Source organism: Dipodomys spectabilis, unplaced genomic scaffold, assembly GCF_019054845.1.
Source record: "Dipodomys spectabilis isolate Male_0828 unplaced genomic scaffold, ASM1905484v1 ptg000080l, whole genome shotgun sequence".
NCBI lineage: Eukaryota > Metazoa > Chordata > Mammalia > Rodentia > Heteromyidae > Dipodomys > Dipodomys spectabilis.
In genome coordinates this window covers 691,170-719,145 of record NW_024870757.1, presented here as the reverse complement: position 1 = coordinate 719,145, position 27,976 = coordinate 691,170, and the positions used below count along the sequence as shown (strand labels likewise).

Sequence of the window (27,976 nt, the reverse complement as noted above, 5' to 3'; positions counted from 1 at the left end):
TCCCTTTACCCCCCCCCTCAAACGGAGTGGGGTCCTTGGGACGGGGCAAGACGGGGTGGGGGCCTGGAGGTCTACCGCGGCCTGTGGATGGACAGGGGACAGGACGTGGCCTCTGGATTGGGCGGGACCTCGTGAGGAGTGGGACCTCTGTATTGGGCGTGGCCTCGCGAGGGGTGGGGGTGGGGTCTCTGAAAGGGGCGTGGCCTCTGGGCGGGTGGGACTTCGGGGCGGAGCCTCCAGACGGGGTGGGGCCGGTGGAGGCCTAGCTCTCATAGGGAGGAGACCCGGACCGGGACCTGGACTACGGGGCTGGACTACGGGGCTGGGCAGGGCAGAGCCTCGAACCCGAGCGGGTCCAGGCCGTGTGGAGTCTGCAGTGCCGGAAACGCTGGGGGGGGGGGCGCCTCAAACCCCGGGGTTGGAGGCCGAATGCGGGGTGGGGTTGGGGGGGGGAAGAATGGGGGCGGCGGGGCGCTGGCGACACCTAGCGGCGGCGGGGAGGCTACATGACGGGCACGGGCACCGGGCTCGTGGGGCTGCGGGCATCGGGGTGCACGAAGTCGGGGTTGACGTAAGTGAAGCCCTGGAAGTCTGCCTGGTCGATGCTGGCTAGCACCAGGCGGTCTGGGGGCGTCAGCGCCGGCGCCGCCCGTGTGAAGAACTTGTCGAAGTTTTCCCCACTGCGGCCGCACTGCGGGAAACGGGGGGAAGGGGAGCGATATCTGTGAGGGTCCTGGGGGTCTGCGGGACCCCGGGGGTTTGTATGGGGCCCAGGGGTCTGTGCAGGGCCTGGGGGGTTCTGTGCAGGGGCCCTAGAATCTGTGTGGGGCCCAGGGGATCTGTGCGGGACCCCGGGGGTCTGTGCAGGGCCCCGGGGGTCAGTGCGGGATGGGACCCCTGGGTCTGTGCAGGCCCTTGGGATCTGGGCGAGCCCCTTGGGGTCTGTGCGGGGCCGGGGGGCGGGCGGCGCTGAGTTCTTGCTCCCTCGCCTGCCATCCTCTGGTCTCTGCCCCCCTTTCAGGGATCTGGGCAGAGGTAACCCCAGGCGAGGAGCTTCGGGTGCCCCCGCCCCCCCCCCCCCGGGGCCGGCCCAGCAGGTGACTGACCGGGCGCGGCCTGAACGGGGGCGCGATCTCCAGACGCTCCAGACGCTCCCAGTCGATCCAGCGGAAGAAGCCGTGCCCGCGGATGGTGGGTTCGCCATCGGGGCCCGAGCCCAGGCGCTTGCCTGGGTGCTTCGTCAGGAACTGCAGGAAACAGCCGCAGAGACAGATCGCGAAAGAGAGAGAACGACAAAGGGTGCGGAATCAGCACGGAGGTCGGAAGAGGAGGAAGAAGGGGGCGCAGACCCGCGACGGGGAGGGCACGAGACTGGGGGGGGGGCAGGGAGAAGAAAGAAGGAAATGGGACTAAATATACCGGGGTGGCAGCAGAGGAAATCCAGCCCCAAAGGCCAGGGGTGGACAAGAGAGACCAAAACCAAGATGGGAGGGTGTGAGCGGCCCAGAAAGAAAGGGGTGGAGGCAGGAGGAAGATCCAAGTGGGGGAGAGGGAGAGGGAGAAGGGAGATGGAGGGAAAGACAGGGAGAGGCACAAATACACACACACACACACACACACACACAGGAGGAGATGCCCAGATGGAAAGGCCCATCATCCCGAGTGGAAAGAGGCTGAGGTGTGAGCTGGAGAGCCAGAGGGAGACAGTCCTCTGACCAGAGAGGAAACAGAGTGGTGCTGCCAGTGTCCGGCCCTCCCACTCTCACCCCCTCGGGGCCAGCCACTGTTTTCTGGACACAGTCTCTCCCTCCCTTGGGGAGAGGACGCCTCGACTCACAGCTGTGGTAGCTTTCCCAAGCATAGGAGTTCCAGTGTTTCTGACCTGGGCAGCTCCTGAGGGAGACGCGGGTTGCAGTCTCATGGTAGTGACTGCAGTAAGCACGGGGTGGGAGCTGTGGAGGAGTGAGGAGAGTAGAGGGCACCCCAGGACTTGGACTGGCCACAAGGTGACCAATGTGGTTCTAGCAAAACCTGTGTATTCCATCCACTTTTCTGGAAGGCGGGAGGAAGGCAAGTGGAAGAATGAGAGCCTTTTCCAAGCCATGGCTAGTGGGATACACGGGTTGTGAGCGTGCAAAGCCGGGACTGGGGTCCTCACCCCCTTGCAGATGGCCACGGCTTCTCGGGAAAGGGACTTGGGGTAGGTGACCGTTTGCTCCATGATGGCCTGAAACAGCTCCTCTTCATCCTCGCCATCAAAGGGCGGCTGCCAAGGACACAATGAGAGGCCTGTCAGACCTCCTTCCCTGATGTCTCCAGCCTCTGTACTCCACTCACCAGGAACACCACACACCCCCCGGTTAGCCCCTCCCCATGGGCAGTGCTGATGAAGCACCAACCACTTGCATGCTCAAGCTCGAGCTGTGTCCCTCCACTGCCGGCCTTTCCTTCTCTGATCTGCAAATCATCAAGATGTCAATTGGGCAATACATATGTCATCTCAAGGCTGTTCTGGTTGGAGGAAGGGTTTGACTCTTTATAGGGTGAGGAAAAGCAACATGAAGGCCCGGGTCTAAATTGAGCATTTAGATGGGCTGTGCATGTAAGAGAAAAGCACCTGAGTTAAATAGGGGGAGCCAGGCATCCATGGCTCACGCCTATCATCTTTGCTACTCAGGAGGCTGAGATCTGAGGATTGTGGTTCAAAGCCAGCCTGGGCAGGAAAATCTGTGAGATTCTTATCTCACAGATAAGAGCTGAGGGAGACTGCCCAGGCCCAGAGTTTAAGCCTCATGACCAACTAAAAACAAAAACAAACAAAAACAAAAAGGGGGTAAATCTGGCATTTTTTTCAACCTTTAGCATAAATGCAGTATTTCCTCCAATATAGGCAAATGAAAGCTGCAGAACCAACTGAAAAATCAGACATTCCTGCCTCAGAATTACTGTTGGGCCTTCTTTTCTTTCCTACTCCTGCAAGAACTTAGCATTTTATAGACTGCCAAGAAGCCACAAATATGTCTGTGTCCCGATGTTAAATATCATAAACAAGGGCTGGGAAGGTGGCTCAGTGATAGAGCGATTGCCTTGAATGCATTAGGCCCTGGGTTCGATTCCTCAGTACTACATAAGCAAAAAGAAAAAAAAGCCAGAGGTGGCGCTGTGGCTCAAGTGGTAGAGCCCTAGCCTTGAGCTGAAGAGCTGAGGGACAGCGCCCAGGCCCAGAGTTCAGGCCCCACGACTGGACCCAAAAAATAAAAATAAAAATAAATAAATAAATATCATAAACAACTGTCTATGTTTCAGTGAACTTACTTAGGGAAAGGCAATTAACTTTTGAGAAATAACTGGGTGCTGGTGACTTCCGCCTGTAATCCTAGCTACTTGAGAGGCTGAGATCTGAGGATCATGGTTTGAAGCCAGTCAGGGCAGAAAAAGTCTATGAGACTCTTATCTCCATTAAACTACTCAGAAAAAGCCAGAAGTGGTGCTGTGGCACAAGTGGTAGAGCGCTGGCCTTGAACACAAAGAGGCTCAGAGACAGCATCCAGGCCCTGAGTTGAAGCCCCAGGAGGACTGGCAAGCGGAAAAGAAAGAAAGAAAGAAAGAAGGAAAGAAAGAGAGAGAGAGAGAGGGAGGGAGGGAGGGAGGGAGAGAGAGAAGGAGAGAGAGAAGGAAGGAAGGAAGAAAGAAAGAGGGAGAGAAGGAAGGAAGGAAGGAAGGAAAGAAGGAAGGAAGGGGGGAAGGGAGAGAGAGCTACACTTCAAGGAGACTGATTTATTTTATCGTTTGTGTGCCCAAGTGTGAGAAGGGTTTACAGAATTCACCAAAGTGCCAAAGGCACCAAAACAAAAGCCAAAACAAAAGAGCAAAAGCTGAACACCAAGGGCCTATGGGAAGATAACGTTTCAGGACCATGGACAGCAGTACAGGTCTTTCCTCCCCTCCACCCTCCTGCAGATAGAAAGGAGGCCGCATAGGAGGGGTGTCCCCGGTCCTTACCTGTCCTGCCAGCATCTCGTACAGCAGGACCCCGAATGACCACCAGTCCACAGACTTGCCGTAGGGTTGGTAGGCAATAATCTGGGGGGGAGGGGGAGGGGGGGGGAGAGACCAGAGCCAGGGATTGCGACGTTCCTTTAAGAGGCCCAGCACCTCTCTGGCCTTGGTCCCAGGAGCCTGTTCTGCATCAGATGCTTTGGGCCCAAGTTCTTCCCACTCTGTGAACATTTTGGCTGCAGCTCCATCCATCCACCCTTTGAAGAATTCAGGGAAGGAAGGCTCCCTGCTGACAACATCCCTTCTACTCTCAAACACAGACTACGCAAAAGCCAAGTCGCCAGCCCCGCCTGCCGCACCTGCTCAGAGTTCCTGAACAGCCTGCCTGTGACAGGTTGGGCACCGGGGCCCAGACTGCAGCACCCAGGCCTGGGCATGGATGCCAGGAAGCCGGAGGTGGGCTCTCTCCCTAACTTTGCACAGGAGATGGCTTCTGTAGGGACAGCCAGGTTTGGTGACCACCAACAGGGATCACTTGGCCCACAGCATTGAGCAGTTTAAAAAAACAAATTGAGGGGCAGCATCCCCAATACCACCTCATCCCCAGCTTAGAAAAGCCAGGTCACACAGCATCCATCCCCTCCTCCCCCATATACCCACATTCACACCAGCCACGTGCACGAATGTTCACACGTAGTTACTTCTATGCTACCCACCCACATTCACACCAGCCACGTACACCTACGTTGAGAGCATGAACTTTACCCCTTGACAAGGGCCCAGCAATTTCCCATCCACCAAAAATACTCAGGCATGGCATCTGCCCTCCTGGCCCCCCTAGGCTTCCACTCTGGCCTTTGAAAATGGTAGAAGTGCCAGGCACAAGTTCTCACACCTGTAGTCTCAGCACTCAGGAGGCCGAGTTCTCAGGATTGAGGTTCAAAGTCAGCCCGGTCAGGAAACCCCATGAGACTCTAATTGCCAATAAACTACTCAAAAAAGCCGGACGTGGCGCTGTGGCTCAAGTGGTAGAGTGTTCAGCGTAAGCAAAAAGAAGCTCAGGGACAGTGCCCAGGCCCAGAGTTCAAGCCCCAGGGCTGGCAAAAAAAAAATACACTGTACTTGTTCAAAGCCCTGGTTCCAATACACACACACAGACACACACACACAGAAACTAGATGCAAGACTCACTATGAGTTTTTACCTAGCAGAGTACTCCAGGGCCCGCCCCACTGCTCAGTGCTGCAGCTGAGCCCCGCCCACAAGGTAGACTGGAAATAGTCTCTGGCTTCTCAGAACACTGCAAGCTCCACTCAGAATCCCCCAGAATCCCTGCAAGATGGATCCCCACCCCCGCCTGAGCACTGCCCCACAGGTCCTGCTCATTTCATCTGTTTCCCGGCTTACAGCACATCCACCCGCCTTCCGACGGGAACACTGAAGCAATGCCTGACCTGGTTTTGAGGCCTACCTGGGAAACAGCAACCCCCCAACTAGAAACACTGGAACACCCTTCCATCAACAATAGGCCCCACCCACTAGGAACATTGGACAGCCTGTCCATCCACAACAGGCCCTACCCACTGGGAAACACTGGATGGCCTGTCCATCACCAATAGGCCCCACCCACTAGGAACACTGGATGGCCCTTTCCATCCACAACAGGCCCCACCCACTAGGAACACTGGACAGCCTGCCCATTGGCAGCTGGTGGAGGGTGGCAGCTGAGGGTCACAGTACCTCAGGGGCTATGTAGTCTGGAGTTCCACAGAAGGTGCGGGTTGTGGTCCCAGGGAAGACGTTTTCTTTACACATGCCGAAGTCGGTAATCTTAATGTGTCCCTCCGCATCCAACATCACATTATCCAACTTCAGGTCCCTGGAGAACAGGGGTGCCAAAAGACATTGCGGGAAGGGGGGCTTAAAGGGGCAGGCCTGGGCTCTATGTGCCAACCCCTTCTCCTTTCAGGGGCCAGCTGTCCCTCCACGGGAAGCCCTGGGCATGCTGACCTGTAGATGATGCCCTGGTTGTGAAGGAAGAACAGGCCAATGGCGATTTCTGCCGCGTAGAACCTGGAGGAGCCATGGGAAGTGCAGGTCAGTGGCCCGCGGTCCCCCTCCCCACCCCAACTCCCTGCCCTGTCACACTCACGCTGCGTGGGGCTCCTTAAACTTGCCCAGCTGCTGGATGTGGTACATCAAGTCACCGCCGGTGACATACTCCATCACGAAATACAGGCGGTCCTGGGGAGGAGGCTGGGGCTCAGAGGCAGGGACGGATCCTTCGTGCCCACTGGAGCGACTGCCCACACCAAGGGCCCCGGGTCCATCCCCGGTGGCTCCGATAGTCAGGAGTTCTAGCCTCTCTTCTCAGAACTGAGAACTGAGGTCACACTGCTGGCTGAAATCCGGGCGGGCCGGGGCCCTTTGCACATCCAGCCACACTTATGTACATGTGACTCTGGCCACCTCGGCCCAAGGACGGACAGCCTTCACCTGCTGCAACTATCATGTCTAGTACTGGAGGCTGGCCGGGCCCACGCAGAGCCAGAGGCACCTCCTTCCCAAACCTGGAAGGTTCGGAATCCCTGCCACAGTCTTAGGGAAACCCCTTTACCACGCATCCTTTAGGCAGAATCCAAAAGTGGTGCCATTACTCAGAGTCCAAATTCAGACCCCAGACAGCCCGGTATGTGGTTCAGCCACACCCACTTTCGCGCTGAGCCTGGCCACGCCTCCAGCAGACAATCCCGGACACGCCCACCTAGCCCTTCATCCAGGCTCACCCCATGACCCTAGCCACACCCCCGAGGAGTCATCCTCCTGGCCACGCCCCTGGATGAGATCCAGGCCCCTCCCCTTTTTTGAGTTGAGCCCTAGCCACGCCCATCTAGCCCTTCATCCCGGCCTGGCTCCACCCCGTAACACTGGCCACGCCCACCAGGAGATACTCCTGGCCACGCCCCCACCGGAGATCCAGGCCACGCCCAGGCTATCGGGCCCACACACACTCCTGATCACGCCCACTTAAAGTGCTCGGTGCCTTTGCTGAGCCCGGGTGGCAGATCCAGCCCGAGGGGAGCAGGGCGGCGCCATCGCGGTCGGCCCTCGCGCCCCGGCCTCACCGGTGTCTGGAAGGTGGAGTGCAGCTGGGTTAGGAAGTGGGGTCGGCCGCCGGGCCCGCGGCCGCCCAGCGCCAGCACGCGCTTCTCCACCAGCGTGCAGTCCACGTCGTCGTCCTGGACGATCACGTCCTTCTTCAGGATCTTGATGGCGTAGAGCTCGTCGGAGCCCCTGCGCTCGGCCAGCATTACCTAGGGACGGAGGGCAGGGGTGGACGGGGCCGGGGCCCGGGCCGGGGCCTGGGAAGGGTGGGGGAAGGGGACGCCCGGGGCTGACGCCTAGGCACTTCCAGGAGCCGATCCCAGGGCTCCCCACCCACTCCCGCCTCTAGGAGCAGGAACCCTCCCGCCCCTCCCAGCCCCCCCTACCCCTCTGCCCTTCCCTCCTGCTCCCCCCACCCCCCCCAGCCCCAAGAATCCAACCTTCCCAAAGCTGCCTTTTCCCAGGACCATGAGGAAACTGAAGTCGGAGATGTGCAGGCGCCCCGAGCCAGCCCCGAAGAAGCAGCGCTTGGAGTCGGTGGGGCTGGGGGACGGGGAGGGGATGGGGGAGGACGAAGGGCCCATCCGCACCCGCTGTGGACAAGCAGAGAACCCGGGGCGCCCTCCTGGTCAGGCAACGACCCGGTCAGGAAGGGGATAGGGAACGATGGGGAGGAAAACATGACAAAATGGGGCAAAACCCACCCTTCGCGTGGCTGGAGAACTTTCTCTGATCCCTGTCCCCCCTACTCCCAGCCTGAAGAATTTATTATTTAACTCACAATCGGCTTACTGGTTACACCCTCTGGACAGCCTTGCTGTCCTACCCACTTTCCAGAAGAGGGAACTGGCATAGAGATGTCAAGCAATTTGCCCCCAGGTCAAACCCTCCAGGCCTTGGCCACACTGAAGCCTCCAGGCCCGGGTCTTTCAGAGGAATTGGCAAAACAGATCATGGGGTCCTACCCCCAGGCTTTCTGATTCTATGAAGGGGAGGGGGAGGAGGGGAGAGCTGTGAATTTACACAGTTCCCTGGGCTTGTGGCTGCTGCTGGCCCGCCCTAGCCTTGCGACTTTTTCTTTCATGCCTGTCCTTTCCACCCTCCACCCCCCCCCCCAAGCCTGAGCTGCTTGTGCAACTTCCACGGCTGTCCTTTCTAATGTGTTCTCTGCTTAGCAGGCAGAGGGACCAATTTAAAAATAAATAAACCAGGTCATGTCTCCCCTATGCTTTCGAACCCTCTAATGGCTTCTTCCTGTATTAAGATTTTATTTCCTGTGGCTTCAGTAGCAGCTCTAATGGATCCCACTGGTCTCTCCCCCACCCCCTCCATGGTCTTGCCTCGATAGCCTCCAACACATTGCTCCCTTTCCAACCCCAGGGCCTTGGCACATGCCATTCTGCCCGCTCTGAATGAATTGTTCCCCTACCGCTGTCCAGTCATTTCTCAGGCCTCCTTTGATCATTTTAATAGCACCAGTTACTGCTCTCCCGACCCAGGGACTATCATGGACAGCTCCTTTGGAACAGAAATTGACCTCTTTCCCCTGAGCACCCTAAACAGGGGTCGATTTTGTTCTCCAACACAAAGTGGTGGTGCTTGGGGAAGTATTGAAGCTCAAGAGTTATTGTTTCTTTTTTTTTTTTTCTATTTTGGTGCCAGTACTGGGGCTTGAACTCAGGGCCTGGGTATTTTTGCTCAAGACTGGTGTTCTACCATTTGAGCCAAAGCTCTACTTCTGGCTTTTTGTTGATCACTTAGAAATAGTCTCGCCAGGTGCCAGTGGCTCACACCTGTCATCCTACCTACTCAGGTAGGTTCGCAGTTCAAAGCCAGCCCAGGCAAAAAAGTCTGTGAGACTCTTTTTTTTTTTTTTTGTCGGTCGTGGGGCTTGAACTCTGGGCCTGGGCGCTGTCCCTCAGCTCTTCAGCTCAAGGTGAGCACTCTACCACTTGAGCTACAGCACCACTTCCAGTTTTCTGGTGGTTTATTGGAGATAAGAGTTTCATGGACTTTCTGCCCAAGCTGGCTTTGAACCTCGATCCTCAGATCTCAGCCTCCTGAGTAGCTAGGATTACAGGCATGAACCACTGGCGCCCACCTGTGAGACTCTTATCTCCAGTGAACCACCAGAAAACTGGAAGTGGCGCTGTGGCTCAAGTGGTAGAGCACTCACCTTGAGCTGAAGAGCTGAGGGACAGCACCCAGATCCAGAGTTCAAGCCCCACAGCCAAAAAAAAGTCTCATGGATTTTCCCACTCAGTTCTCAGATCTCAGCCTCCTGAGCAGCTAGGATTACAGGCATGAACCACCAGCACCTGGCTCAAGAAATATTTGTGAAGAAGATACCATATTGTGCAGAGGGCAGCCTGGCCATTTAGTTTCAGACCCCATGCATAACGGCATGGACAATGGTCAGGTAACAGAAAGAACTTCCAGCAGAGTTGTCAGGAGTGGATATAGTACTTTGGACAACATCTTGCAAGCGTGTAGGAACCTAGGCTGCCCCTAGCCCCAGGACCTAGCCCAGGGTCTGGCACCGGCAGGTGTGTATTAATAATATTCATTGATGCCTATTGAGTAGGGAGAGACACAGAACAAAACCTCAGACACAGCCTTCCCTGTCATGGGTGCTCCTGGATTACAGAACAAGTTAATAAAGACCAAGGCAGTAGGATACCCAGAAAGTACAGAATGGACCGAGTGCCAACCACCCATTCAACTAACATGTAGAACTGAAAACAGACAGACAGTCTGAGCACCACAATGTCTCAACTCTACTCACCTCATACAATTCCAAGGGGTAGTTACAGGCCTGGGGGAGAAAAAAGCCAGAGTCGGGGCCCCAAAGGAGGTAGGAGATTGCCCCAGAGCAGGATCTAGAACCTCTATTATCTCCAAGCCACAGGGATTGAAAAGAACTACAATTCCCATCAGACACTGGAGCCAGAGCCCCCAAGAAGAGCAAAGGTAGGAGGCCTGGGGTCTTCTGGGAATTGTAGTCCCAGGACCAGTAGGCCTTCAGAGGGTAAGAGGGGAAGGCCAGCTCTGAAGTGGGGGGAGGCTGGTCTGGGCTCCCCTGGGGAAGCCAGTCCAGGTACCTCAAACTTCTGGAGGAGGCTGCAGTTGTCAGCATCGGCCACCGGCACATTGTAATATTCGCCCTCCTCCTGGTTCAGTAACTTGTACCTGACATACAGACGGAGACCAGGGCCGGGCAGGGGTAGGGGGAGCAGGGCACCCGAGGAAGAGGCAGAGACATCCAAAGGGAGGAAAGAAACACAGAGAGACAGACACAGAGATGGAGAGAGAGAAAGTGAGATAAGGAGAGGGGGGAGAGAGCGGCGAGAGAAGAGGAAGAAGAGAGAGGAGGAAGAAGAGGAGAAGGAGGTGGAGGAGGAGCAGGGGGGAGGGGAAGGAAGATGGGGAAGAAGGAGAGGGAAAGACGGTGGTCCAGAGGAGGAGACCACACGTGGAAGGAGGTAACTGGTCCACCACCATCCCTGACCCCACTCCTTACCAGCCATCCACAGGTGCCTTGAGCAGTTCTGAGACCCCAAAGGACATGGCGCCCATGAAGTCATTTCGGGATGTCCGGTCCCAATCCCACACCTCCACGCTGAGCCTGCGTTCCACGTCCCCGGGCTTCAGGTTGCTGCAGAGGGTGGGCCAGAGGGAGAAGCTGGAGCTTATGGTTCCCCATCCCTACCGTGGGTGCTGGGGGTGGAGTGGAATCCCATCCTGGCCTCCCAGAGCTCTGCCATCAAGGCCAGTAGAGGACTGAAGTGGACGTGGATAACTGTCCCAGCGTCCCGCTTCCCTCCTTCCCACCCAGCTCCTGCTCTTTTTCCTGCTCCCAGTCGCCAATGTCACCTCGCTTCTCCTGCTCTCTGTCCTGTCTTCCTGGCTTCTCTTTTGGTCTTTGCTACTTCCCTATCCTCCACTACCCTCTCCCCTGCCTCTGTGTGTGTGTGTGTGTGTGTGTGTGTGTGTGTGTGTGTGTGTGTGTGTGTGCGTGTGCGCATGCGTGCTTTCTTCTCTCTGGATCTTCTGAAACGGGGTTTTGCTACAGCTCAGGCTGGCCTTGAACTCACCATCTTCCTGCCTCCATCTCCCCAGTGCTGGGATTACTTGTGTATGCCACCACACCCAGTCTTCCATCTGTCCCTCTGCTCTCTTCTTGCCCCATTTCAGTCCTTTTCCTTTTCATCCTCCTCTAGCCTCTTCTTGTTCCTCTGCTTGTCTCTCCTCTAGTCTGGGACTCTCTCTGAAGTAGAGAGGGCTCAGGGAGATGAAATGCACTGAGATCTGTGTCTGTGACCCTCTGAGCCTCCACAGCCCTTGCCTTCAAGTGTTCCAGTCCCTTCTCCCATTGCCTTCTTCTGCCCCCTTTGAGATTTCCCTCTATCCCAATGCCTCCACCAGCTTCTCCCTAGGGTGGTGTGGCCCCCAGCACCCTCTGACCATCCTCTGTCCATCAGAGCACCCAAGCTCACAACACAAAGGTCTCATTCCACACAGGGTTGAGTGTAGCTTTCACAGTCCGGGTCTTCTGCTTTGTCAGGTTCCTGGGGTCTGGGATGAGCTTCAGTTTCACATAGGGGTCAGACAGACCATTGGGGTCCATAGGAATGAGGTTACGGGCCTCGCCAACTGGAAGGGGAAGGAGAAGGAGAGTGGCTTAGAGATCCAGGAAGGAGCTTCCGGGTGCTCCCTGTCAGCCATCAAGAAATGCAAGCTGGGACTGGGACTGGGACTTAGTGGTAGAGTGCTTGTTTAGCGTGCATGAAGCCCTGGGTTCGATTCCACAGAAACAGAAAAAGCCGGAAGTGGTGCTGGGGCTCAAGTGGTAGAGTCCTGGCCTTGAGCAAAAGAAGCTCAGGGACAGCGCCCAGGCCCTGAATTCAAGCCCTGGGACTGGCACACACTTACTCAGGCATGCAGCCCCTGGCCCTGGGTAGCAGACCCTGTCCTTCCTTGGAACAGGTTCCCCATTCACCCGTCCTACTTAAGGATCCTGAGGTCTACAGTGACCACTCAGAGTCGCTTAAAGTCGCAGCAACAGTCAGAATTGGAGGTGGGACTTGGAGCTGGAAGGGCGTGGCCGTGGTGATCAGCGGCCTGGGATCAAGTGTGTGGGCGTGGCTTAGAGAGGGCGTGGTCTTCTGGTTTGGGAGATGGGCCTGCACTGATGGGTTCTGCCAGGCCTCTCCACAGCAAGAGAGGGGGCGTGGCTTGACGGGGCCAACCACAGGTCTGGGTTCAGCCTATGGGCGTGGCCTGGACCGGTTTCTGCCAGGGGGCGCGGCCCGAAAGGAGCAGTGGTCTCACCAGTAATGTGGATCTCATCTGAGGTGGGAGCCCGGATTTCCAGCTGCAGACGGCCGCGGCGCTCGGTGTGGTCCACGCCGCACAGCGAGGGCACGCTGCGCACGCAGCGTCGGTGTACGTTCATCTCACAACCTGGTGAAGGACAGAAGCCAGGGGTGGTGGCCCCACCCCCCCACCCCCAAGCCCTGCCTGCAGTCCCAGGCCCCATCCCCCGCGCCCCCGTCCATGCCAGGCCCGAGCCCAGCACTCACAGGAGCACTTCATCCCCTGGTGCACCAGCCCATAGAGGAGGGAGCCACAGTGGTCGCAGAACGTGGGGCTGCTGTAGCTGTGCAGGCGGAACTTGTGCTTGTTACGGGGGTCCTGGGGACGAAGAAAACACTCAGAGGCTGTAATCCCAGCAACTCAGCAGGCTGAGAGAAGACTGAGTTCGAGGACAACCTGAGCTACATAGTGAGCTCTGGCGCAAAGTGGGGGGAAAAAGACCCTTAGGGGAAGAGTGGATAGGAGAGTCCATTCCTAAACATGGGGGTTTAGTAGAGGGAAACAACCTAAAAATCGTAAGCTGAGCATTGGTGGCTTACTAGCTACTCAGGAGGCTGAGATCTGAGGATCGCGGTTCCAAGCCAGTCGACACAGAAAAGTCCCAAAGTCCCTGGCAGACTCTCATCTCCAATATTATACTACTCAAAAACCAGAAGTAGTGCTGTGGCTCAAGTGGTAGAGAGCTAGTCTTGAGCATAGAGAAGCTCAGGGACAGTGCCCAGGCCCTGAGTTCAAGTCCCACAACCAACAAAATAAAACAACGAGAATAAAATATAAGGCATAATAGATGATAATGGATGCTCTGGAAGAAATGAGGCAAGGTACTACAAGAGGTTGGGGTCTTGAAATTTGAATATAGTTTGCAGGGAGACGCTGACACGGTGTATTTTGGGCAGAACAGAGAGGAGGGGGCTTGTGACATCCCCTTTCTCTATCCTCCTACTCTTGAGCTTCCTATGAGTTGTTCTCTGAGGACTTTTGGGTCCCTCTGAATCCCGGACTCTGACCATGTCAGCTACGGTGCCTGGGCTGGCTTCTCTGAGCCTCAGCCTTGGGCTGGAAGGATGGCCCTGGATTATAGCAGGGACCTGAGAGGTCTGGGTCAACACGCACGGGGCGCCCAGAGCTAGTCCCTCCTCAGCTAGCACTGCCAAGGACATCACCAGTGTGAGCCCTGAGGTTAGTGAAGAGTGGGGCCACTTCCCTGCCCAGCCATTCTGAGCATGCTCATTCCCAACACTGAGACCTCCCCCTGCCAAATGGAAAGACCCAGTCCTCATCCCAAAGTAATGCTCAGTTTCTGTGTCTTCCTATCAAATAATTTGACATGCACCTTCAAAGAACCCATCAGAGGTGGGCACTAGGTTCACACCTGTCACCCTAGCTGACTCAGGAGGCTGAGATCTACTGATTACGGTTCAAAGCCAACCCAGGCAGGAAAATACATGAGACGCCTGTTTCCAACTGACCACTAAAAAGCCAGAAGTAGAACTGTGGCTCAAGTGGTAAAGTGCCAAACATGAATGAAAAAAGCTAAGAGAAGCCGGGCGCTGGTGGCTCACAACTGTAATCCTAGCTACTCAGGAGGCTGAGATCTAAGGATTGCAGTTCAAAGCCAGCCCGGGCAGGAAAGTCCATGAGACTCTTATCTCCAATAAACCACTAGAAAACTGGAAGTGGTGCTGTGGTTCAAGTGGTAGAGGGCTCGCCTTGAGCTGAAGAGCGCAGAGTTCAAGCCCCACAACCGACAAAAAAAGAAAAAGAAAAAAGATAAGAGACAGCACCTGGGCTCTGAGTTCAAAGTTCAAGCCCTAGTACCAGCACAAGTGCATACACGCGCGTGCCCACGCACACACACTCCCACAGACATGAAGTGAACATGTCAGGACTAAGCACAGGATGGAGGTAGGCAGGTGAGTCTGCAGGTAGTGTAGGTAATAAATACAAACATATACAGCCAAGCGCTGGTGGTTCACACCTGTACCTAGCTACTCAGGAGGCTGAGATCTGAGGATCATGGTTGGAAGCCAGCCCAGGCAGAAAAGTCGGTGAGACTCTTACCACCAATAAACCACTCCGAAAGTCAGCAGTGGAGCTATGGCTCAAGTAGTAGAGTGCTAGCCCAGTGGGACAGTGCCCAGGCCCTGAGTTCAAGCCCCAGGACCAGTAAACACACACACACACACACACACACACAGGCTGGTAGACACATCTTCTGTGAATAAATTCACTTGACAAACTGGCAGAGGTCTTAAGCTTCTGAAGAGCTCTCCTCATCTTTTCGTTGTTGTTCAAGGTATTACCATGTAGCCCATGTAGCCCAGACTGGTCCCAAACTACTGATCTCTGGCCACAGTCTCCCAAGTGCTGTCTCTTTCCTTCTTCTTTTTTTTTTTTCTTTTTTTTGGCGGGGGAGGGACAGGAGGATGGTCCTGGGGCTTTGAACTCAGGGCCTGGGCTTTTGTGCTCCAGGTGAATGCTCCGTCACTTTGAACCACAGCTCCACTTCCAGCTTTTTGGTTGCTTAGTTGGAGATAAGGGTTTCATGGGCTGTCTTACCTGGACTGGCTTTGAACCATGATCCTCAGAACTCAGCCTCCTGAGTAGCTGGGATTACAAGCGTGAGCCTGTCTGCTGTTATACAACTGTCTCTCATCTGTATTAAACCCTGGAAGAAATGGAGCCCATACCTGGGTCTGTTTTCCTATCTCCTTCAGTACCCACTAAACCCAAATGGCTGTTTAAACTTGAAGTCAACCACTGGGTGCCACTGGCTCACACCTGTCATCCTAGCTACTCAGGAGGCTGAGATCTGAAGATCATGGTTCAAAGCCAGCCCAGGCAGGAATGTCTGTGAGACTCTTATCGCCAGTGAACCACCAGAAAACTGGAAGTGGCATTGTGGCTCAAGTAGTAGAGCACTCACCTTGAGCTGAAGTGCTGAAGACAGTGCCCAGACCCAGAGTTCAAGCCCCATGGCCAACAAAAACAAAACAAAACAAAACAAAAACACCTTGAAATCCAGCTGAATGAAATGGAATTTAGATTTATGTCCCTCTATCTGTCTGGTTCCATCACCAGCCACATTTGGCTGACAGCCACCTATCCGACACCACATGTCCATCACTAGGGTCAGTTCTGCTGGTGGTCACCCCATTTTACAGTGGAGGAAGCTGACGCTTGGTGAGAAAGGGAAGGAAGGGACAGGACTAGCACTCGGAGTTGATCACATTGTTGATCTCTGATTTGCAGAGAGCTGTGGTTCTGAGCGCGCGCGTGCGTGCGTGCGTGTGTGTTGTGTGTGTGTGTGTACAGGGGTCTGCCTGTGCACGTGGGTGTGCACGTGTACACTGCAGGGTCTCCCCTCCATCTCAGCATCTCCGAAGTGTGCGCCATACCTACCGTCTCCCATTTTAGCATCTTGGAGTGTTGCTCTGATGGCCTCTCTTGGTGCCTGCAAACCTCTCCCTGCACTTGCTCCTTTTAGTTCTCTCTCTGATCTTCTGTCAGGGCTTTCTCTCCTCTCTGCATATCAGTGCCTGTATGCATCTCTTTCCTTCAGGCCTGGATTTGTTGAAATCTCTTCTCTCCCTCCCCGCCCCCCCCAGAGCACCCAGCCCTCCAGTGCTGCTCTTGGTATCCCTCACCCTTGCTCCCAGCTGGCCCCACCTGTGCCCAGCCTGTCCCAGGCCCCCTGGTATTCCCCCTTTCCAGGCCAAGGGCAAAGAATCTGGGCCAGACTGGCTCCCCCTATCTCTCCAGCCCCCCTCTCCACCCAGCCTTAAAAATAGCAGGAGAAAGTGGGACGGTCGCCGAGGGGGCATGGGCGGGGGCGTGGCCCGAGGAGGGAGAACCAGGTGTCCGGGCACTCACATCCGTCTGGGGGCCCTTCCCAGCTCCTGGACACTCGAAGGTCACGAATTCGTGGCATCGTCGATGCACCACAAAGCTGCAGACTGAAGATGAAAATCGGACAGTCACAGATGGCTCCCCTGCAGACAGAGAGCTGCAAAGAAAAGCCCAGACAGACAGAAAACCAGAGAGAGAGAAGCGGTCTCCGCATGGACAGTCCAACGTGTGTGTGTGTGTGTGTGTGTGTGTGTGTCAGTATGAGGGTGTGAAAGCTGCAGAACCACACAGAGAGTGCAGACACGGACACCTGAGAGACCAATGGAAAGAAGAAATGCAGAGACACAGCAACCACAAAGTGACCAGGGACCCGGAGGCCCCAGACTCAGTCCCAAGTAGATGGACAGACAAACAGAGAGAATCAGTTGGGTCCCCTGGACAAAAACCTCAGGCCACAGAGAAAAGATAAGACAGAAGCAGGAGATGCTGACGGATTTCCAGGAAGCAGACCATCCTCAAGCATCTCGGAGGAAGGCAACTTGGGCAGGAGTGAGGCTGGGGGTGCTGCGGCCGCCTCCCACCCTGACTCACCCACTCCCCAGCAGTGGCAGCTGGTGTTGTGGGCCTCGCCCCCCCCTTCAGGGCCCCCACCCCGGCCTGCCCCTGCCTAGGACGATCGTGTTGTCATGGCGACGACGGCCTGGGGAGGGGGGTTCTGACTTGGCATCTCCAGCCCCTTCCCCCCCACACCCTTCAGCTCCCCTTTTTCCAAATCGCCCTGTTGCCATGGCAACAGATTCTCCAAATATCTGTCCCCACCTGGAGCCGGCCGAGGGCGGGGCCGGCGCCACCTCCGCGGTGGCCCTGCCACCAGCGTCCCCCCCCCCCGCGGCCACACCCCCCCGCCCCGGGCTCCCCCGCGCCTCTGGGGACCACGGAGCACGTGTGCCTGCAGCCTCCCTCCTGGGCCTTGGCCTCCGCCTGGGCGGGGCAGAGGTCCGGGGGTCCTGGAGGTCCGGCCCGGCTCTCACCTTGACACTGCAGGCCCTGCTTTCCAATGCCCCTGCAAGAGCGAAGAGGGGGGTCAGTGTGGACGGCACCCACCGTCAGGCCCTCCTCCATAACCCTGAAACTCCGGCTCCCAGCCCCTCCTCCCTCAGAACCCGGGCCAGACCCCAGCCTCTTCTCTCAGCCCCGGGGGTCCAGACCCCATTCTAAAGCCCGTAATAGGCTGGGGGTTGCAGCTCCACTTTGACTCATCCATGTGACATGAATCTGGGCCCCAGCCCCCCCCCCACACAGACCCCCGGCCTCCCCTCTAGTCCCCCCAAGATCCCCGACCTCCCTCCTGGTCCTCCCAGGTCCCCCCAGATCCCCAGCCTCGCTCCTGGGTCCCCCAGACACCCAGCCTCCCTCCTGGTCTCCCCAGACCCCCGCCTCCTTCCTGCTCCTCCTAGGTCCCCCCAGATCCCCAGCCTCCCTCCTGGTCCCCCCAGCCCCCCCCCAGATCCCCCGCTTCCCTCCTGGCCTCCCCAGACCTCTGCCTCCTGGTCCCCCCAGATCCCCGGCCTCCTTCCTGGCCCCCCCCAGACCTCTGGACTCCCTCCTGGTCCTCCGAGACCCCCAGCCTCCCTCTTGCCCCCCCCAGACCCTGCTCCTCTCTCCAGGTTCCCCCTGATCCGAGCCTCCCTCCTGGTCCCCCCAGACCCCCGGCCTCCCTCCTGGTCCTCCCAGACTCCCGGTCTCCAGCCCCTCACCAGATGAAGTCGGTGCAGTGGCTGCAGAAGGTGGGCTGCTTGAAGAAGCGGGCGGTGAACTTGTGGCTCTTGACCTCGTGCACCACCTTCTGCCTCAGGGCGCCCTTCCTGCAGAACAGGGGCCGGGGGCCGCCCTCCGAGTCGCCCCCGCCGGGGCCCAGACCGGCCATGGCCCCGACGCCGCAGCGGGGACCGGGCTGCGGGATCCCGGGGAAACAGGTGGATGGGGCGGCGGCGGCGGCGGGCGGGCGGCGAGGGCGCGGGCGGCGGACGAGGCTCCGCGGGCGCGGGCGGGAGGGCGGGCGGGCAGCGCCGCGCCCCGGGGGCTCCGCCGGGGCCACGGGGCGGCGCGGGCCGCGAGCAGCCGGAGGCTCGGGCGGCAGCGGGCGCTGCGGCTCCGGCACCGGCTGAAATGGGGGAGCCCCGGGTGGGGGGGAGGCGTTGCCATGACGACCGAGGGGCGGGACTTCGGCTTAAAGGCACCCCCCCCACCGGAGACTCGGGACGGGCGCCCTCCCCCCCCCCGCTCCGGGGGAGGGCGGCGAGGAGGGGACGCCCGCGGAGCCGGCCCCGCCCCCGGCCCCTTCGGCCACGTGGCCGCGCGGGTCCCCAACGGGATCTGAACCCGCGTCCGTCCGCTCAGGCCCCGCACCCAGGAGCGGAGCCTGCCCGATCCCCAGGCCGCGGGGCCTCCGTGTCCTCCGGGGTCGCGGGGAGGTCGTCCGCTTTCCCACACACACTTGTGCCCCGCCTCCATGCTCTGGAACGTCTTTGAGGATTTCTGCCTCAGTTTCCCTCGCTGTGCCTCCTGCCCCTCGGGGTCAGGGTGTCACTGCCTTCGGGGGTCTCCTCCGGGGCCCCCCCGTCCCCCATCCCCGTCTCTGTGAACGCTGTTCTTTCCGCTTTTCGTTCTCCGCTACTCTTCCTGGGCTTTTCCTGCTCATGTGCTCCCCGCGCCATCTGCCCAGCCCGAGCCCGCGGCCTGCCATCCTGCGCGCGGCCACCAGGGGGTGCGCGCCCGCCCTCCCGCCTCCCCCCCATGTGTCTCTCCCAGGCTCTCTCTGTCTGTCCTGTCTCTCTCGCTTCTGTCTCTGTGTCTCTGACTGTGTGTGTGTGTCTCTCTCTCTGTTTCTCACACTCTCAGCATTAGCTCTGCCCCTCCGGCTCTTTCCTCTCTCTCTCTCCCCTCTCAAGTCTCTCTGTGTCTGTCCTTTCTCTGTCGCTTTCTGGCTTTCTCTGTGTCTGTGTGTCTGTCTCAGCATTGACCTCTGCCCCCCTTCCGTGTGTCTGTCCGTCTGAACATTGGCCTCTGCCCCCCTCCTTGTCTGTCTCAGCATTGGCCTCAGCCCCTCTCCCCCTCCCCCACCCTGTCTGTCTGTCTGTCCGTCGGAGCATTGGCCTCAGCCCTTCCCGGTCTCTCTCTGACTTGTCCCTGGTCTGTCTCCGTCCCTTTCTTCTGCGCCCTACTCTATTTATTCCTCCCTCTCTCCACGCCTCCCAGAGTCTGTCTGTCCATACGTCCGTCTGTCTGGAGTGCGGCTTCCCATCTGGGCTTGCCCGGAATCACTGGGACACGCGACCCCCACGGCTCCCCGCAGCTCCCCTCAGCTTGGCCGGCTTTCGCCAGTCGCGCTCCCCTCTCTTCCTCTAGGGGAAGTGGGGGGGGGGGGGGTTGTAGCCAGGGGCAACTACGTCCCAACCCGGACCTCAGGGTGCAGTGCATTCCGGGATTTGTAGTCTTGGTCCCCTCGTCAGCCCACCCTTGGGGTCGGACCAAGAACTTCCTCTCCCGGCGTGCCCCGCGCAGTGGGCGGGGCGCAGTGGCGGCGCGGGGCGAGGGTGCAGGGGCTTTGGATTGGGGTTCCGGAAGCCTAGCGAGGGAGGGAGTCCGCCCCTAGACACCCCACCCATCCAAGCATGGGGCGCTGGGGGCCCTGAAAAGTAGTGGGGACCTGGGAACTCCACTTGGCGCTTCCCCGGGGCCGGGGCTGCTAGCCCCGAGGCGCCCCGCAGGTACCCAGCCCGGCCCACCGGATCGACGACTGAGGGGAGCGGGTAAAGCCAGCCCCCCTGGGGCTAGGATGAGATGGGGAGCCGGGGAAGAAGACTGGATTTTGGAGAAAAGAGGCTGTTTCAGATGAAGGCCAAGATTGTCCACCCCCCCCTCCCGCCCTTCCCAGCAGATTGAGGAATCTGAGTCTCACCTTCCACTTGTAAAGAAAGCACAAGTCTTCCTTTTACCTTTATATTGAGATTTACAAAAAGAACATTATTCGATGTGGGGAGGGAGCCAGGCTTCTAAAAATGAAAGCTATACCAGGGGTTAAAAAAATAATATATATACATTTTATAGGTGTCATGTTATGGCATATGAGTTCCAGAGCAGCAGGAAGCAGCAGCAAGAAGCAACTAGTACACACAGACACACGCGGGTGTGTGATACACTCAAGCTGTGACGGCAACGATCTGTGTCCCCACCCCCCACCCCAAAAAGAAAAGAAAAATTAAAAAGGAATTTCCTTCTTGAAAACTAGGGCTAGTCAGTAATTTCTGTCCTCACGACCAGGAGAAGAGAAGATCCTGATTCTTTCTTTTGGTCAGTCATGGGGCTTGAACTTGGACCCTGGGCACTGTCCCTCAGCTCTTCAGCTCAAGGCGAGCGCTCTACCACAGCACCACTTCTGGTTTTCTTGTGGCTCATTGGAGATAAGAGTCTCATGGACATTCTTGTCCAGGCTGGTTTTGAACCGTGATTCTCAGATCTCAGCCTCCTGATTAGCTAGGATGACAGTTACCAGCCACCGGCGCCCCACCACGGCTGTGTTATTTCTAATACTGAGGCTGGAGAGGGCTTCCTGACCCTCACCAATACAGGACTATTTGGTTCTTTGCCAGGCTCCGTTTTATCTCCTTGATGATACTGGGGTTTGAACTGAGGTAGGTGTTCTACCATTGAGCCACACCTCCAGCCAGGCTTTTTTAAAATAGCACAGAGAAGAGTTGGGATGACAGGTACCCATATAGGATGGCCTCCAGGCAGTGGGTTTTTATAGTAAGCCTGACAAAAATTCTGGTGCCAATTTCAGGCAAAGCTGAGGGCCAGGCCTGGTCTAAGGACTCAAGGTCTGTGCCTAAAGCCTCCAGACCTCTGAGAATTATTGACAGAGTTTTTTTAAACTTAAAGGGGAGATGCACTGTAAACCCTCCTCCAGTGGGAGAAAAGGCACCCACCCCTTGCTGCCCACCCCACCCACCCCTACCCCACACGCTCACAGATACACACAAACTAAGGCACAGCTAGGGCAGGCAGGCATGCTTTGGCAATGAGGGAGCCCCTAGGGAGGCTCATGGCATGAAGAGCTTCGAAAGCTTGTGGGGTGTGTAAGCCAGCACCTTTGAGGTGGGGTGGGAGAGGGCAGAGCAGGAAGTCCCACGGCTCCCAAGGAAGAGGCAGATGAGAAAACAGGAAGGAGGAAGGAGGAGGAGGAGGGGAAGGAGAAAGATGAAGAGGAGGAGGAGGAAGAAGAAAGGTATGCAAAACAAGATGTGACTAAACACAGAGCAGAGAAAAAAGGAGAGGAAAAGAAAAAAGACCCCAGGAAGAAAATTCAGAGGATGAAGGAAAAGAAGGGGAAATAAAGACTCAGCGATCAGTACCAACAAAACCAAACCAAAAAACAGAGGGGAGCAAAGAACAGAGAGGAGGGGCAGAGCCGTGGGACGCCCTCTGACTGCAGCTCACTTGATGACCAGCACACGGGTGGAGTGCACCAGGTCGGTTAGGTACGCAAGCAGGTTGACTCCTGTTAAGAGAGCCACGGCCAGCCGGCGATCCCAGTTGCACACGGAGTGCGGGTGGCGGTAGGCACAGTACGAGTCCTTCAGCCGCCGGCTCTGGCCGCCGTAATTCTCATTAAACTGGTAGAGGGGCCAGATGATCATGGCGGTGGCGTACATGAGGAAGGACAGGACGGCCACGACTGTCAGGAAGGTGGGGAAGGCAATGGGCAGCACGTTGGTGCAGTCCCCCAGGTTCAGCAGGATGGTGACCGCTGCCAGGATGAAGCAGATGGCATATACCGCCACGCACCACTCCAGGGCCTCGTGACGCTGGTACAGGCCGGCGTTGCTGAGGAAAGCGAAGATGATACAGGCTACGAACGTCTCCAGCACCTTGAGGAGCCCGGGTATAGTGGCCATGTAGCCTGTGGACTTCCCTCGGGTCCAGGACACTTCAGTGGCATAAGCCAGGAAGGCGATGCAGGAGAAGGTGCAGGCGGCGATGGCGTGGTTGCGGGTGCTGCCCTCGGACATGAACTGCACGTAGGTGGTGGGGTAGATGATGGAGGACGACAGGCAGAAGAGGGCAGCGTATAAGGCGTAGGTGATGGGGAAATTCTGCCACGACAGTGGGAACCGGGCCTGGCAGCCGCACACCTCCACGCAGAGGATGATGAACGTCACGACGAAGCAGAAGCACCAGGTGAACATGGACCAGTTGCCCATGGGCCCCATCCAGGCACCCACGTGGGCCACGCATGAGAACGCCACGCAGGTGGACAGCAGCTGGAGCAAGCGAAGGAGGCCCAGAGGCTGGGTCAGCGTTTGAGTAGACACTGTCACCGCCATAGCTGCTGGAAAAGAAAACACACACAGCGTCGTCAGCCTGGCACCGGTAGCTCACGCCTGTCATCCTACCTACTCAGAAGGCTGAGATCTGAGGATCGCGGTTCAAGGCCAGCTAGGGCAGGAAAGTCCCTGAGATGCTTATCTGCAATAAACCACCAGAAAACTGGAAGTGGCGCGATGGCTCAAATGGTAGAGCACTGGCCTTGAGCTGAAGAGCTGAGGGCCAGCACCCAGGCCTCCAAGTTCAAGCCCCATGACCGACTAAAAAAAAAAAAAAAAGGCACAGTGACACTAGCACCCTGGGCAGTACAGGAAACCATGACCCCAGTCTTTGCCTTTCGAAGTACTCATTACTTGGGGCTCAAGATGTGAGATTTCCAGGAATAGGTTGGGTCTCCCAGATTCTGGGCTCATTCCATGTGGAAGTTTCCAGCCTCCTCCCCTCCTTCCAGCCACACCCACCAAGCAAGACCAGAGCCTGTCAACCACACCGACCATTTCCTCTCCCCACCCACTTTGAGCCCTCTGACCAAACTTCCTCCTTTGGCCCAAAGTGACCTATATATGTCCAGCTTCCACACATCCCAGACTCTAACTTCCTTGTGCTATACTGTTACATCTGCTCAGAGCTGTGGATCTCCCATCTGGAACTTTCCGGAAAACCAAATGTTCTTTCTTCACTACCTTCTGGAAAGTGGTCCAAATACTCACCACCGTGCTTTTTCTCCCACTCCTAGCTCAAGGCCGGGAATCTGCTTCCAGCCAAGATTTGGGTCTAAAAACGGCCCACCCCCTCCCAGAATAGTGTACACACACACACACACACACACACACACACACACACACACACACACACACACACACGGTTTTCCCCAAATTCTGGGCAACTCAGCTCCTCAAGTTGCTCCTATCGAGCGCCCTAGCCCCCGTCACTGAACTCTCTAGGCACACAAGGTCAAAAAACCCAGGGAGAGCTAGGAATTCCAATTCCTTAAGAAAAACTCTAGCTGGGAGAGGGACGGGGCCACCCCCAGGCACCTTGCCCCCAGGGCCAAGGCCTGAGGATGCTGATTTCCTAATCTTTGTTTTAATTTGCTATAAATTGTAGCTGCCTGAGGGCAGATAGACTGGAAATAACCCTTTTCCCCAGTTCAGGCCCACATCATCAATAAATTCATGTCGCCATTTCCACAGCCTGACCTCGTGGACAGCCATCAGGAGGCTCCCTCAGACTCCAGGGAAACCAACCTCTCTTCTTCCCATGTCCAAATGCCACAGCTTTGGCCACATTGGGCTACGGGCCTCAAGAATGATGCCCAGATATCAGGTCCTCCTTTAGCCAGAATCTCTAATCTCCAGTGGACACACCTCAAAATACCAGGGAGTAGTTCTTTGCCAGGGAAACAACTTCCTCCTTCCCCAGGCCGGCACAGGGGCATACTGTCAGGCCCAAGCCAGGGTTGGACCCCTTCCTGCACCACAAGACCCAGACCACCTCCCAAGGACGCAGTGGCCAGCTCCTAAATGCTTCCTCCAACGGCTGGTGCAGGACAGGACCTCCACGAGGAGTTCCCCATTCCTCTCCTCTAGGTCACTGAGTCCAGGCCCCAGCCTCCTCCCTAACACCCAGGGGTCCGGTCCCGGCTACCTCCCTCAGAGCCCAACCCCACACTCACCGAGGAAGGAGGACGATCCGGCTGGAGGAGGATGCGGTCACACACTGGACACACCTGGCCCAAGCCCCTGGGGGGAGGAGAGGTGGTCAGCGTCCAGCTCCCAACTATCTTTTCCTTTGGAACCCTGGCGGCCTGCGGACTCACGAGGGGCTCCGCAGACCAGCGAACCTCCGGGCTGGACCAGGACTGGACGCCGAGACCCGGAGGGATCGGGCGGTGATCCCCAGACAGCACCGCCCCTCTCCTCCCCTCCGACCAGATTGCGGGGCCGGCGAAGCAGAGGACAGGCCACGCCCACCGGGCCGGGGGCGGGCGGAGATTGCCACGCCCACAAGGCAGTGATTAGACAATACCCACCGGGGAAACTAGCCACGCCCAGATTTGGGACTTGTCACAGATCCCGCCCATTAGCGAGAGGAGCTAACGCAATCAGGCCCCGCCCCGCTGGGGAAGCCACGGGGCGGCAGCCTGGAGGCCCAGGGCCGGGGCTGCGGGGCGGCGTCCGGCCTGCCTGGCATCGCCGCGCCTTATAAGGGCTTGGAGTCGGCGCAGCCGTCGTGTCCGCTAGGGGAGGCGGTGCGGTGGCCCCCCAGCCGTGGCCCACCCCGGAGACCGCCGGGACTCTGCCCAAGGACCGAGTAGAGGTGGGGTGGGAGGGAGGACGGGCGTCCCCTCCCCACCTCCTTCGGGGGGGGGGGGGCGGGAACCTGGAAGCTCTGGGTCCTGAGGGACTGGGTTAGGGGCGTGGTTCAAGCGGTGGAGTGCTAGCCCGCCTGCTGCGGGCGCGCAAACTCTGTTCCCAGTACGGAGAGGGGGAAAATGACGGCGGGCGTCCCAATATTGACTTAGTAAGCGCCGTCGGCTCCCGCCTGTCACCCCAGCTGTTCGGGAGGCTGAGATCTGAGGCTCGAGATGCGAAGCCAGGGTGGGCAGGAAAGTGAGACTCTTATCTCCAACGAACCGCGCGCGCACGCGCACAGCCGAACGCGAGGTTCAGTACCCAGGCCCTGAGCTGAAGCCTCAGTACATTATAAATAATACATAAATGTATTGATCATTGATTGACTGGAAGACCCGCGATCCCGGACGGCCTGCAGAGCCTCTCAGGGCGGACCTGGGGAGGATCTCCCCTCACCCCCAGGCCTGAAACCGGGTTCTGAGCCCACAGAGAGCGGCCACGCCTCCCTAAGCCGGCTCTCCGGGACTCCAGGCCGTCACCAGGGACCCGTTAGCGGACAGCCGCCCTGGGCCTCACCCCTGGCGCCCCGGAAAGCGGCTCAGGCAAAAAGGGAGAGGGAGGGAGAGGGCCAATCGAGGAGGGGCCGCGGAGGACGGGGAGACCCCCTGGATGGGGGGAACTGAGCATCCCCCCCACACACACACCCGGAACAGCTTCCAGCCGAGACCTGAGATCACAGCTCAGGAATGCACAGCCGCAGACCAGCTCTGAGGACCATCCCCGGCCACGCCACGCCCGGCGCACTCCGCGCCCGGCCACGCCCCTTGCCCCGCCTCTCCCGGCGCGCCGTGCTCCGGGCCACGCCCGAACCCATCCCTCCCTCCAGACTCCAGGGCGGCCCCCAGCCTCACACCCTGCTGCGGCCCACACCCGGAGCTGGACTGGGCCTCGTCACACATGGGGTTCCTGTTGAGTCTTCCCCCAGCTACAGTCAGCGGTCCGCAGCCTGGGCTCCACCCTCCTAACACCTCGTGCGCCAGATCACAGCCCCTTAGCCTGGACCTAGGCGTCCCCACCTCTCCAGACCCAGCCTCCCCCCTCAGACCCAGGGGTCCAGGCCCCAGCCTCCTCCCTCAGACCCCAGGGGTCCACACTCGGGTCCCAGTCTCCCAGAAGACCTGTGTGAGTTCAGCTCAGCATCTCCTAGAAGCTCGTCCAATGCCAGTGTTTCGACTGGAGGAGCCCAGAGGTTCTGACCTCACGCATTTCTCCCCGGAGACCAGGATCCTGCTTGCTCCTGTCGCGGTCTGGGATTCCCGCAGCCTCACCTCTCCAGCCAGCAGCGGAGGCGTCTGGACCAAGGGCGACAGCTGCAGACCAGAAGGGTCTGTGGGCTGGGTGGGGTTAGCGGACCCGAGAGAGCGCGCGGGCGGGACTGGGGCGGGGCCTCTGGCAGGGCGGGGCCTCTAGCAGGGCGGGGCCACGGATGGAGGCGGGGCCTGCGTCCCGCTGAACGCTGAGACTGGAAAGGGACTTCCCCAAGTCCTGCTGTCCCCGCCCACCCGTGTGTCCGTGGCGCAAGCCACGCCCACCTGAGAATCCTAGCACCACTCAGCTCCCTCCCGGTGATGGGGAGGAAGGCTGAGGTCACTGTTGCCTTGGTGACAAAACAGGAAGACACAACAGCTGGCGGGGTGGGGGCCGGGGGCTCCCGGGCCCGGCCGTTGCCGTGGAAACCCGCTTGCTGCCGGTGTGTTTACGCACGGGAGACCCCGAAGCCCGTGTCCCCACGCCCAGTTTCTCTCCCTGCCCCGCCGCCTCCCCGGTCGGCTCGGATGGCGCGCTCCGGAACTGGGTCCTGGACCCTCCGCGGGCGGAGCGGGGGTCTGCTCCCGGGTCTTGGGGTCCCCCGCGGGTGGGACGGGGGTCTGCTCCCGGATCCCGGGGTCCCCCGCGGGCGGAGCCGATGTCTGCTCCAGAGTCCCGGGCGCGCACACTTAGCTCCTTAGGTCCCCCAAAAAACACCCATGAAGAGGGCCCGGGTCGGGTTCTCGACACTGGTTCCGGGGTCCAGGTCAGGGCGCGGCGCTGGCACAGAGCCAGGTCCCGGCGGCGGCCGGGTGCGCACGGGTATTTTTGGCCTGCGACCCTGGCTGCCCTCCAGCTGGGACCGAGCTGGGGCAGGGCGGGGGGCGGGGGCCGGGGCGGGGCGGAGGCCGGGGCGGGGGACCGGGACCGGGGGACGGGGAGGATAGGGGCGGGGGTGGGGGGGGATGGGAGAATGGGGGACGGGGATGGGAGATGGAGGACGGGGGATCGTGGATGGGGGATGAGGGATGGAGGACGGGGGACCTGGGATGGAGGACGGGGGACCGGGGATGGGGGATGAGGGGATGGAGGACAGAGGAGGGGGAGGGAAGGGGGAGGGGCAGACGAAGCGAGGCCGCAGGTCATCCTCGGTGGTAACGATTTTGCAGGCCCCGCCTGAGCCCTGGAGGCAGAGGAGGTGGCGGCGGGGCCGCTGGGGATCACTCACCGCGCTCCGTGGACGTCCGGGGCGCGGCCCTGGTCGGCAGCCGCGGGCGGGGCCTGGCTGCCGGGGCCTGGTGGCGGCTGCGGCCGCGACCGGGCTGCGGCGCGTGTGCGGAGCCGCGGGGTGGCGGGTCGGTGCGGCGCGGGTGCACCTGGGATGAGAGGTGGCGCGGGGCTGCGCGGGGCGGGTGCGGGGTGGCGGGTCGGTGCGGCGCGGGTGCGGGAGAGCGCGGGGCGGCTGCGGGGCGGTGCGGCTGGGAGGAGGGGTGGCGCGGGGCTGCGTGGGGCGGGTGCGGGGCACCTGCGGAAGGGGAGCAGACCCCTCCTTTGTCACCGGTGCCCGCGGAGGGGAGGGTCCGTTAAAGGGCCCAGAG

At 58.9% G+C, this 27,976-nt stretch overlaps 2 protein-coding genes across 6 annotated transcripts; both read right to left on the bottom strand.

Moving 5' to 3' along the window:
• Nucleotides 1-452: 452 nt before the first annotated feature.
• Prkcg (protein kinase C gamma) lies at nucleotides 453-18,304 on the bottom strand. 2 transcript variants are annotated; one of them, XM_042683274.1, is made up of 18 exons: nucleotides 18,087-18,304; nucleotides 17,361-17,392; nucleotides 16,354-16,436; nucleotides 12,687-12,798; nucleotides 12,436-12,567; nucleotides 11,601-11,757; nucleotides 10,625-10,759; nucleotides 10,206-10,293; nucleotides 9,890-9,919; nucleotides 7,545-7,697; nucleotides 7,125-7,313; nucleotides 6,152-6,243; nucleotides 6,010-6,072; nucleotides 5,740-5,878; nucleotides 4,003-4,083; nucleotides 2,159-2,266; nucleotides 1,107-1,247; nucleotides 453-691 (listed from the first exon to the last, which is right to left on the bottom strand). In XM_042683274.1, exons 1-18 carry the CDS (start codon nucleotides 18,254-18,256, stop codon nucleotides 503-505), a joined length of 2,094 nt encoding a protein of 697 aa, XP_042539208.1. In that variant the 5' UTR covers nucleotides 18,257-18,304; the 3' UTR covers nucleotides 453-502. The 2 variants fall into 2 exon arrangements, with proteins under 2 accessions (XP_042539208.1, XP_042539209.1); XM_042683275.1 differs by lacking the exon at nucleotides 7,545-7,697.
• Nucleotides 18,305-21,261: 2,957 nt separating this feature from the next.
• On the bottom strand, nucleotides 21,262-27,658 carry Myadm (myeloid associated differentiation marker). Of its 4 annotated transcripts, none has more exons than XM_042683328.1 (3): nucleotides 27,607-27,658; nucleotides 24,392-24,458; nucleotides 21,262-22,720 (listed from the first exon to the last, which is right to left on the bottom strand). In XM_042683328.1, the coding sequence occupies exon 3, from the start codon at nucleotides 22,713-22,715 to the stop codon at nucleotides 21,825-21,827; it is 891 nt and encodes a 296-aa protein (XP_042539262.1). In that variant the 5' UTR covers nucleotides 22,716-22,720; nucleotides 24,392-24,458; nucleotides 27,607-27,658; the 3' UTR covers nucleotides 21,262-21,824. The 4 variants fall into 4 exon arrangements, with proteins under 4 accessions (XP_042539262.1, XP_042539259.1, XP_042539260.1 ...); XM_042683325.1 differs by lacking the exon at nucleotides 27,607-27,658 and adding an exon at nucleotides 26,399-26,476; XM_042683326.1 differs by lacking the exon at nucleotides 27,607-27,658 and adding an exon at nucleotides 26,399-26,476 and having other exon boundaries at nucleotides 21,262-22,717.
• Between the last annotated feature and the right edge of the window lie 318 nt (nucleotides 27,659-27,976).